At 41.0% G+C, this 12,440-nt stretch overlaps 1 protein-coding gene across 1 annotated transcript; it reads left to right on the top strand.

Annotated features, from left to right (window-relative positions):
• Nucleotides 1-8,138: 8,138 nt before the first annotated feature.
• On the top strand, nt 8,139-11,191 carry prf1.3 (perforin 1.3). Its single transcript, XM_030793257.1, has 3 exons — nt 8,139-8,653; nt 9,762-10,631; nt 10,888-11,191. Exons 1-3 carry the CDS (start codon nt 8,139-8,141, stop codon nt 11,189-11,191), a joined length of 1,689 nt encoding a protein of 562 aa, XP_030649117.1.
• Nucleotides 11,192-12,440: the final 1,249 nt, after the last annotated feature.

Here is a 12,440-nt window from a genome sequence, read left to right as displayed (position 1 = left end):
AGGATTGTAAACCATTCATCTGGTTACCTCAGCCTTTCTTTGATTGACATCTGCGGAGAACTGATATTACAGTGAATTTCAGTCATTCTGAAGCTTTGGTTCTAATGTCCTCTGTCCCCTAGATTTTTTTTTTTCTCTCAAGGCAAGATCTATCTAATATTTGCAACCTATATATATGGAAAACAGTGCAGCCAACAACCAGCAGGTGGTGTAGCTTGATAAATTTGTTTATCCGTGCGACAGTACGGCTAGACAAATATCATCACCCACGAAGGCCTTTGTTGAGCATGATACATTTCAAAAAACCTGCTCACCACATTACAGCAACTTAATGCCTGGGATCTATTTGTGATATTCATGAGATAACCGCAGATACAACGCTTTATCCAAGCATTGATCATTTGTGTTTTCGTCTTGTTTAGATGTACCCGAATGCATAGCATTACCAACATAGTGTCAGATATTCATCTATTTATAGTAAACCTTCAACGATTAGATAAAATACGTGCATTGCTTTTAGTACTGAAGTATTTTTCACGTTATTCATTACCTCTCAGATATATAAAATAATAATAATAATTTTAATAATGAAAAACATTTCCAGAAAAATGCTGCATTTGTATTTTCAGTTAAATATTGCAAAATACAGGGACAGAACTGTACTCCCTTATTCCCAGCTCTGTCTACCTTTTAAGACCACTCACTGGTGCTTCTCTGAGCTTTTCTTTTCTTTTTTTTTTTTTTTTTTTGTCGGATTCTGGTTGGCAGCCATTAAAAAACCTGCAAGTATTTTCCACCGTCAGCGCACTCAGTGACCTCAGTGTGGGCAGGAGGGAGTCGCATGGCATCTTAATACAAATGAACGCCACTGCAGTTCTCCTCGCCTCCAGAATTACGCAGGAGGTGCTGGAGTTAACGGCCTCCCAGCGGCGGCGACGCTGACAGGAGCGCTGCTGCCGCTGCCGAGCAAATTTTTTTTTTTTTCTTCCTTTCTTCTTTTTTTTTTCCTTCTCACAGAGTTAATAGTTTCATCATTCATTAAATAGACTCACTGAAGGAACCTAGGCTTCATATTCTGCAAAGCTGCTACGTGACCATTGTTGAAAGCGCCATGCAAATAACACTGAATTGTACTGAGTTCAATTAAATAAGCCTTTTTTCAGGGAAGAAAAAAAAAAGTCAAATTGGGAGGATCAATAGGTCTCATTCACCAAATTCACAAAAGTGACTGTCATTGAAATTGGTGCCATTTTCAAGAAGTTCAAACAAGAGTGCTTAGAATTAAATGTTCCTTTTGTTTCTTCTCCTAAACAAGAGTGTGCCGACTGTATTTCCTGGTGGAAATGAGAAAGTCTTTCACTATGAGAGTTTGTCATTTTGCACGTGCGAAATGGTCCAGGATAAGACAACCAAAGCATTGTTCATCTGGGTAAGAAAATTCTGGAACACCAAGCAAAGTTGTCTGCCAAGAACCTTTTTACTTTTTCCTCCGTCGCTCGTAGCAACAGGTTTTAATCATGTTTCTTTCGGATAGTAGCATTTTCTCAAAGGTGATAGTTCTTTTTTTTTTTAGTTTTTTTTTTTTTTTACACCGAAATTTACATTTACATACTTGGCAGACGCTTTTCTCCGAAGCGACCCTTTCCTTTCGAGTGAGTCAGAACACAGACTGAGTGTGCGGCTGTTAAAGGAGCTGACTCAGATACAACTGCTGCAGGGATGTGTTTCATGAAGTGACCAGACACAAGTGTGAGACAGTTCTAAGAAGTAGTAGAGGAAGCTACAGGCAAAAACGTGGGGGTTGAAGTGGCGCTAATAATCGGGGGAGTAACGGGCCAGTGCGAGGGAGGAAACTACCCGCCCAAAATTGGGGGCTGAAACAGTGCTAATGATCAAGGATGCTGCAAACAACAGTTCGCAAAGCCATTATACTACTAACAATGATCAGCAAAGCAGGGATGCTACAAACGGTAATCAAGGAAACAAGTTTATTTTAAGCTGCAATGTACAATTCGACAAAGGGGAATTTCACAAGAAAGCGTCGGGTAATTTACATATCATAGAGTGTCAGGTCACTCGCACTATACAATGGAACAACCACAGAGAATCTCTATAAGACAAACCTGATTCTTTTTTTTTTTGTTTGTTTTTTTTTTAATCAGTGGTGTGAAGTTGTGAAAAACCTGTTCCATCTCCTGTGACAAACTGTATGAAAAGGACCATACATTTGTTTTCATTCTCTTAATGTTGACTTTGCCTCATTTAAAATGCAGGACAACGTCCAGTGAATCCATTTCGGGCTGAGGCCGTGCCGTGGCACCGTAATGGATTTGAAAGGGGAACCGGAACCCTTTTCGACCCTGGAATACTAACTCTTTTATATGGAGATAATCAACGCGATATTTATTAGTTGTCATTTCAGCCGACAAATACCTGCGAGGGAAAAGCACAAGAAGTCTTTTAAAAAAAAAAAAAAGATGATGATGATGAAAAGTGGTTTGAGGTACTGATAAACACTGAAGTTTAGCGGTGTAGTAAGTCATATGTCAAACAGGGTGAACTTCCCTTCTAGGCAGTGACTTACTTAATGCTGATGTGTGCAGATGCAGCAGAGCTCCTGAGAGATTAAACCGTCCAGACTGTATCATTTCCCCCTCTGTTTCAGGGAAAAAGCAAGGGAGATGTACTGTCCCGTATAGATTAGATGACCAAACTGGGCCCAAGGATTTTCATCAGCACAGATGCTGAAATATGGCTCTTTTTTGGCCTAAGACCAGGGTTCCAGAGTCTAGTCCCGGAGGGCCAAAGTCACGCAGCTATTCGGTCTTGGTTCTTATTTAAGACTCTTATTTTTACCTGGGTAACAGGTGTGTGTGTGTGTGTGTGTGTGTGTGTGTGATTTTCAGCCCATCGGAGACCACAATGGTTGGTTCAGATGAAAGCCAGCGGGTTTTCAAGCCTTCCCGGCGCTGGACTTGGACATTCCCGGTCTAGGAAATCGAAATCTCGCGCGCGCTTAGACCCTGCCGTTCATCCTATCATCAGCAAGGAAAGATCGTTTCATTTGAAATGCTGACCGGTTATTTTTGAAACGGTTCCTGATCTTATTGACATGGTTGCATCACAATTGCACACTAAGAACTGTAGCTTACACAAGCTTGCAAGATTTCCATGCTGCCTGGGCTTGGATTGTTTCAGCAGTGTTACATACTGTTACTTATTCAGTTCAAGTGTTTGTGTCCTGGGTTTTCGTTTTCCTCCCGTCAGCAATACGGTCATAAGTCACCAGGGTTGGTTTTAAAGAGAGCGTTGTAGAATTTACTGAGATAAGCAATCAAATAAATCCAATGCATATGTAATATTATTTATGGAAGTGCATCTATAAAATATGGTGACCTCCAAACAAGTCTGTATTGTATATACGAAATATGCAATAGCAGTACAGGGCTTCAGTTTAGACCAAATGTTTGTGGACTGAATTTTTCCATTGTCATTTAACCATTTTGTTTTCTGGATAATGTGCACTTTTGCATCACTCATATGCTTTAGGCTTACCAGTAAATGTGATTCTTTCTTTGGCTAGAATGTTCTGGAACTTGATAGAGTTATTGGACGGAGTTGATGATGTCACTGCCAAAGCAGGACAGTTCAGTTATCTAAAAAAAAACCAAAAAAAAAAAAAACTCCATATTTCATAGTTATGAGATTCTTTTCCGCTTACACATCCTTCTTTTCATTGCTAAGCCCACTGATGCCAGGTCCAAGGTTACCATATCAGAGAGTCTCCATCCAAATGCCAAGGCTGTTCAGCAAATTCATGCATCTATTGTTTGCTATTAATAACATTTTTTTTTCCTTGTAACCCTTCCAATGTTCCCCTTTAATTGTTTTCCTCTGCTAACCATTATATTTTTTTTCTGTTCTGTTCAGTTTCTGTTTTCAGTTCTGTATAGTGGAAGCATCCCGTTCGTAGATTTAGAAATTCGGTAATATCAAGACACAGAAGTTTTGTAATTCTCTCTCGCTATGGCCCTCACATCATCTTCCTCACTTTGTGTTAGCGTAACGTACACTCCTGTCTTCTGTCAGGTAACTTTACTGGTGTTCCAGTCCTTTTAAAATATCTTAATTATTTCCCCAAAAGCTTGATAGCTGTGAGCGATATAGTTATTCTGTTGGAGCTACATTTATGCGTTGAGATTGATGGATAAAGGCCAATAACTATTTGTTCCCTTTCATGGTTAACTTCTTTGCCTTTGCCTAAAGTGACAGATGACATATGAATTTTATATGCATATTGGATTATTTTTACACCAAAGTAAAAGCCAAACAGAAAGCTATTGAAGGACACAGAATAGTTTTATGAGACTGACAGACTGTCAGACGTGTCTTTAAGAAAACAGAATGATTGTTTTTTGAATAACAAGGAGTGGCAATCATTTTAATTCATCTTTTATAAAAAAAAAGTGAGAATTTGTATTCTAATGAAAGAATATCCAATAATTTAACAAAACAAACAAACAAACATACAAAAATACAGCCCATGCAGTACTCGGGTTTATTTTATTTAGAATTGCTGCTTGCGCATTTTAATTTACCTGTAGCGACACACAGGTTTTAATGAGCATAAAGAACTTTAAAAAAAAGTTTCTGTAGTTTTCATAGAGTTAGTTTCAGGTTCTCAAAGAATACCAGGTTCCTCGAATCCTCTGAGTATAAAAGGTTCCATATCCCTCATTACAAATGGGGCAGGTAAAATGAAATTTGATTGGATTTGAACAAATCAAGAAAGTCCTTTGAGAATTTTTTTTCCTTCTCCCTGGCCTGACCTACATCAGCCCCAGAAAATCTCTCTCTCTCTCTCTCTTTCTCGCTCTAACTCTCTCTCCATGGATTCCAAAGGACAGCAATCGCATAGTTCCGTGCTGAGAAAACCGCCCACTGTGTAAAATCTGGATCAATTCAGCATTGTTTCCAAGTGACTGTTAATGTGTGGTATCATTACGTCAATGTTTATCCACAATGGTAAAACTCTGTCGGGTATGTTTAAGTTGTTTGCACATGTTAAATCTGTGCTCCACAGTCCTGCTCTTGGAGAGACCCACCAGTCGGCACATTTTAGGCCTTTCCCTTCGGCCTTCAGCGCTAATGAGGGCTAATGAATGTTTGATAATGAACTGATAAGTTGTGGTCGGCCTCCATGCAGGAACGGGCCTGAGAAACACTGTGCTAAATCAATACTGTACATATGATCGTTTACTGTTGCCATGACGATGAACTCGACCAATCGCTGCTTGCGTTTGCTGCGTATTTTACTAAATAAAAATGACATTGGCTATATAAAAAAAAATGGCAATCGTTGATGTACAAAATATGATGGATATCAGTTGTATTATGATTTCATACACCGCTGACCAGGATTGTCGACAAATTGCCTTGATTGAGGACAGCAGCCTTTTCACTTAATATCCTGTCAAGTGTCTGCACAGAGGAGCAAGGCCCTGAGCACTTTTTCTGAATCTCTTTACTGCGGTGAGCGGGTTGGGGTGGGTGTGTTTAGGATGAGTGAAGATCTTGCGAAAACCAAGGCCATAACACTCATGCTTGCATTCGCATCTTCACAAGTCTAAACTCATACTTGTAGACTCAGCTTAAGAGTGTGAAACCAAGCAGCAGTTTCTCTTTAAAAAAAAAAAAAAGTTGTCCAGTCAGTTTACATGTAACATCTTTCGCGCCTTCAACGTCGGCATCCCTTTGAAGACTTCGACGTTCTTGGCACGGAGAGACTTCCTCCGTGGATACGAGCGAAGCGCACAGCTCGTGCTTTAAAAAAACGATCGCTTTATCGCCAAATGTAAACGTTTAAAAGCCAGAATCGCACATGCGTGTACTAATGAAACTTTTTCTTGTGTGACAAGAAAATACTTTTTTTTTTTTTTTTAATCATACGTCTAACAAGGGCAACTGAGACGCTGTGTTAGAGTCCCGACAAAAACAATCACAGTATAATTGAGTCAATACAGAGCAAAATGCACACAATGACCACAAATTTTCAATAAAATGTATGATGAGGGCTGAGAAGAGTAATACAAAGTCCATTAAAATACTCAGCTCCTAATCAGTCAATCATCAATTTTTGTTTAACCCCCCCCCCCTCTCTTTTTCTCTCTCTTGGGCTCTCTCTCTCTTTCTCTTTCTCTCTCTCTCTCTCTTTCTCCCTCTCTAAAAGATGTGTTTGTAGCTTGAATCTCAGAGACTTGACCAGTTCCACTATTTTAGCTGTGGTGTGCGTGCATGCATGCATGTGTGTGTGTGTGTGTGTGTGTGTGTGTGTGTGTGTGTGTGTCTCCTGTGTGTGTGGTCACTCAGAGTTAGCATATGTCAGGAGTTTTTGAACGATTGGGGTATTTAAGGAAAATGATGCGCTTGTAACACAGTTGTGGGTGAAACATTTTGTTGTGCACTGCAAGCATCTCACAATAGTTCAGTGTACTTTTTTTTTTGTCTTAAACATTACATTGGAACCTGTAACATTTCAAAAGGGCTAACCAGCTGGCTGAGTAGTTTCTACACAGGCTTGCTAAATGTTTTTGTGCTGATTATATTTCGCTCCAGTGGAACCTCTGAAATATTTCTGTTTTATAAAAAAAAAAACATGCAGCAGAGGGAAAAACATGATTTTAATCACAATTTCAGGTAAGACTGGACATTTATGAATTCATGCTTATTAAGAGACCTGCTGCGATAGCTTCAGTCTGGTCGCGTATTGTTTGTTTTTTTGTCCTGTTCTCAGTGAAGTCTTGATCTGTCCAACAAACTAACAGATACTGACAATGGTTTACTAGGGAAATTCTCGTTGGTGGACTAAACTGATGAATGTAGACACTTGGCTTGAATATGATTACGGTTACATAATTAAGAAACCTAACATCGGACCAGTTCAGCTTGCAGGATCGAGGCCATTTGAGTTTAAGAGTGAGTTTAGACCAGTTAAGTTTCGTCATGATTGATGCCAGCGTTGAGACTCTCAGACCAGGTCGGTTTACATAGGCAATGCTAGCGTTGAGACAACATGGTAAACTCATCAGGGTTAAATTCACACTGACAGTGTACATGTATGAGTCTGCATGGACATCTGTTTATGTTCATGTAACACGGGTGAATTTACTGTGTGTTAGACCAGGTACGTTTGCATGATCGTCTAGTATAAACACAAACATCATTAGGTATTACAGCCTCAATAGTTAGCCTGCTAGACGTAAGTGGATGACAGACAGTCAAATCATGTTTGTTAATTCATTTTTGTGAAACAGTTTTGTCAGACCTGAAATAATATTTAGTCTCCATTTATTTTTATTTTTAGACACATTTTAGCCTCACTGTGTACAATGACACAGGTGTATCACACAAGTGGCATTCCACACAGTGGGTCAGTGCTGAACTGAAATCTTTTGGTCACTAAATACCTGAAAGTTCTTTTACAGGAAAATGATGAATAGCACAGTAACATGAGCATCATAAAAACAATCAGAAAAAAAGATTTTTGAAAAAGTATTTGTTGAACCATATGACATGTCTAACGAGACATCAACTGGAATGAGTCCATTTCTGATGAAAAACTGTCATCTTATGTACGCGTATATTCATATTAATAAGTTTCCCTCTGAAAAATCCAGCTGTTTCTTTGAGAGGATTCCTTTTAGTGCTTTTTATGAGGAATTTAAAACCGCGTATGGCCGCATAAAATCAGTATGAAATAAACCAAGCCAGTTGTTTTATTACAGTCTGTTTTTATATTTATGACAAGATTAAATGTAATCCAGTACAGTTTCCCATCAATGCACATACATATATATGTATGTATATATGTGTGTGTGTGTGTGTGTGTGTGTGTGGTGTGTGCGTGTGTGTGTGTGTGTGGGCAAATCAAAATGAGCATCAAAATCTGTTTAAATGAGCCAATGAAAAAGTGAAAAAAAAAAATCCTATTCTTTCAAGTTTTTTTAATTTATGTAAAAGACAATTCAAGTATGCTGATTTCCCGCCACGCAGTGTCCAGTTGTATTTCAGAGACTTTGGGGCTCAAAGCATTCACTGATTCACAGCAGTCTCTCTGTTTACCCCTCCACAGTTTAGGAATGCTAGCTGCACACCTCCTGTTCCTCCTTCTAACCCTCCCCCCCACCTCCCACGGCTGCCGCACGGCTCCCTCAGCCGAGTGCGACAAACCCAAGTTCGTGCCCGGTCACAACCTGGTGGGCGAGGGCTTCAACATCGTGAAGATGACGACCACCGGCGCCTTCGTGGTGAACACGAGGGCTTACCTGGAGGGCGGCGACCACGGCAACTGCACGTTGTGCGACAACAAGCTGATGAAGCAGGAGCAGAAGCTGCCCACCTCCGTCGTCGACTGGCGCATCAAGGTCCGATGTCGCCGGAGCGTCTCGGCCAAAACGTACGATACCGGCAGCTCCCTGCTGAGGGACTCCGCCAGCGCGGCCCAGGTCGGGTGGAAAGTGGGTCTTTCCGTGCCTTTCAAGGGGGGCGCCGCTGTTGGCGGCACCCACTCCAAGTCGGCCCGGTTTGCCCAGAGCCACTCTGCCACAGACAGGTTCTCCTACACCAGCCACTCCTTCTCCTGTCGCTATTATACGTGAGTACGCCGCAAAATTTGTCTCTGTTCAACGTTGGACGTGGTCCATCGCCGATATCTGATGTTTTTAGCGTCACAGGTTTGATGGCAGTAGTGGGTGCGGTGTGGGGTTTGTTCCTAAAATGAAGAAAAAGAAAATAGCGTGATGTCTTATTTTCAGTGATCAAAATGACGACCTACCCCGAAGCTCAAGATTGAGATCCACTTAAGCTCGGGATCCGTTAAGCCCGCCTGGGTTAACATAATTACACGCGTTCCCTCGTTGACCGGGGTGTCAGTTGCCTCTTTTTTGAAGGACGTGCTAAAACTCAGTCATTTGTCAACCGTCATTTCGGCAACTTTCCGCTGCGACCATGGGTGTAGCTTGTTTTTTTCTTTTTTGCACGTCACTCCTACCCTTACACACCCCTCCTTTTTTTTACAAACCAATTTGCAACCTGCAGGCCGATGTTTTCGGCATCAAACTGTTGCAAAGCAAACCTACATAACTGATTGTGACAAAACCAAATATTTTGTGGTAAACATCAAGGTTTCCTGATGATACATTAGAGTTAAGCTATAGAAGTTACTTTGACACAAGAGAAAGCAAAAAAATTTGAGCGCATATCACACATTTAATTAAATATTTCACAATATATGGAGCAGTCCCAATGGATACAAAGTTATTATGCTGTTATTAACGCTGTCAGGATTTGCCAATTAACAGCACAAACACAAGAAGTTCTATGAAGGAACACATGGTTTAAAATTCTTCACACAAATCACTAGCACATAAAACTCACCACTCACTCAAAACAAACACTGACATGGCAAAACTATTACATTGCCTCAGTGGAGAGTAACAGAGGAAAAATTTGCCAAGTAGTTGTTCGTTCAGAGTCTCCTCTTTATGCAGGTGTTTATCGAAGTTGTCCTATACTTACATCTTTCAGCTGCACAGGACGTAATGCTATTATGATAGCTGAGACTAGTGAAGCATCGTTGTCTCAGTTGCTGAAGCCTGAAAGCAGAAGTTAACTATATTCAGAAGTAAAGCTGGTATACTACAGAGTGATAACGTAACCTGATAACATAACCTCTGAATGTCTATCTCTTCCCCTGTCTTTAGATTCAGAATTCATTCTAACCCTCCCTTGACCAAAGAATTCGAGGGGTCCATCAAATCCCTTCCTCTGACCTACAACTCCAAAGCGAAAGATTTATACAAACACTTCATCTCTATCTACGGCACTCATTTCCTGAGACAGGTTGACCTCGGGGGTCGCGTGCACTCCATAACCGCCGTGCGCACCTGTGATGCTGCTATGAAAGGTCTGTCAGTGCATGTCGTCAGTAACTGTCTGTCGGCGGAGGCCTCCTACGTCGTCAAGGGTGTGAAAATCAACGGCGCCGCAAACTACTGCAAGGATAAGAGCAAGAAACTGGAAAACGGCAAGAACTTCAGCGTCTCCTTTTCGGACCGCGTGACGGAGGTTCTGGGGGGAAGCGGCGAGGAGCAGGACATCCTGTTCAACCCAGACCAGAAAAACGGCTACGCCACCTGGCTCAAGACCTTAAAGACGCTCCCCGGGGTGGTCTCTTACCGCCTAAGCTCGCTCCACATGCTCGTGAAAAACGACACCGTCAGAAGGGCGAACCTGCAGAAAGCCATCAGCGAATACATCACGAATGCCACCGTGTATACTTCCTGCGCCTCTCGCTGCAAGGTGGGGCATAGGGCTCAAAACTGTGCGTGCAAGTGCAGCGGTCACCAAAAGATCGACGCCAACTGCTGTCCCAGTGCACTGGGGGTGGCCCAGCTGAGCGTAACAGTGATACGGGCCGAGGGGCTTTGGGGAGATTACTTTAGCAAGACAGACGGTTACGTGAAGGTGTTCTACGGAACGCAAGGATTCAGTACGCATGTCATTCACAATAATAATTTCCCGAAATGGAACCACAGGCAATCCCTTGGCATGGTGGATCTAACCAAACGCATGTAAGTTTTTTTCAATCTTACAAAATAGTTTTTTCTTTTTTTTTTAAAAGGCTGTCAAGTGCTAATCACAATAAATGTCATCGTTTCAGTTAAAAAACAACAACAACAACAACAACAACAACAATGAAATACTACAAATATTTGCCTCAGGTTTCCTTTTGACTCATAAGTGCCACTCAAAATGCGGCACGCGTTTATGAATGGGTGTCACATATTGATATTTTTTTGTTTCGAATTCTTTGTCTTTCCACCGCAGCCCGATACGCTTTGAAGTTTGGGATCGGGATAACAAGTGGGATGATGACCTTCTGGGCAGATACGACGTCGTCCCTCAGAGTGGCTCCAACATACAAAAGTCTAAGAAGCTAAAACATGGCTCCCTCTACATCTCCTTCACTGCTACATGTGCTCCAAGTTTGCAAGGTTCACTCTGTGCTAAATATGCCCCTACACCTAATGGTGACGGTAGGCTGATCTATCACGACGTCTTGAACAACCCAGAGCGACCCAGCTTTTTCAAAGGACTGGACCAAGTGCCCAAGGACAATGGCTTCTTGTAACCAAGAAATTTTACGTTTTACTTATCAGGATGGTGATAAGATACATACATATGTTAACGCGTGAAAGCGAATTACAATTGCAAAGTTTTCATGTTTTTATGTAGATATTTTGAGTTGTGATCAATCACGTTTGATTTTTTTTTTTAACTCAATAATAAAATGCATTCATGTCTTAAGATTGTGAAGACTGTAATTTTTAAGATGTTTATCAACATAGCTGCAACATCCTTAATGACATGCCATGTATTGATACCCAGGCTATGTATTGATACCCAGGCTATGGTATCATAAAACATAAACAGGAAATTATGCTCCACATACATGTAGAATAGTTACACTGAACTTTGCACTAGTAATATTACAAGAGTGAATGAATATTAATATATTGTTTTCCTTTTGTTGAACAAACAAGCTAGCAGACAGTTCTGGGTTAAGAACTAATTAGTACTGTTTGATACATTTTTACAACTATTTGACGTGTTTGAGTGAACAGCGATGCCTGACAATATTATTTTCCGAGGCTGTGGCAACATAACCACAGTAGTCAGTTAGATATCACCATTATAACCTGACCTGTACGTTTTACCGGTCTACGGGTCTTTGGAAATTTCTGCCCCTGCTGGTTTCTGCTGAGGTCCTGTTCAGCATTCTGAGTGTGTCTTTCCTGACTATGGCATTCTGACTGGAACAATTATTTAAGGGGAGCTAAAGCAACAGGAAGAATGGATTTTTAAATCTCTCTATTACACTTATTCTCTATTCATTTTATCCTGTCACATCCGTGAGAAAACATGACAGCCCTTTGCTTTCCACTGGCATGAAGCCAGCGAAGAAGAAATGAGAGCGGATCATGAGTTTATCGTTATCATAAAAAAAACCTTTATTTGAATCTGTGCTGCACCTTACACCGCTTTACTGGACAAATGCCAAAGTTGGAGAGGCTCTTGGGTCTTGGGTGTGTTGTGCACGATTCAATTAATTGCTATATTGACTTTTTATTCCTGTCAAACATGTGTGCGTGCGTGTGTGTGTGTGCGCGTGTGTGTGTGGCCTCACAATTCCTTTTCCACAGTGTATCCATGACTGATTTCACCAAACATCAACTGCTGAGGACATGTTCTTTTCATGGAATGCATATTCAAGCTACATATCCAGCATATTAGACGTATTTCACGTTTACATGTCTTTGGGTGTTTCCATTCACCCATAAGCCTTCTCACATACATTGTATCTTAAATAGGCTATATTC

This window comes from Chanos chanos, chromosome 16, assembly GCF_902362185.1.
Source record: "Chanos chanos chromosome 16, fChaCha1.1, whole genome shotgun sequence".
NCBI classification, from domain to species: domain Eukaryota; kingdom Metazoa; phylum Chordata; class Actinopteri; order Gonorynchiformes; family Chanidae; genus Chanos; species Chanos chanos.
Note: the sequence above shows the minus strand (reverse complement) of the source record. Positions and strands in the feature narration are given on the sequence as shown.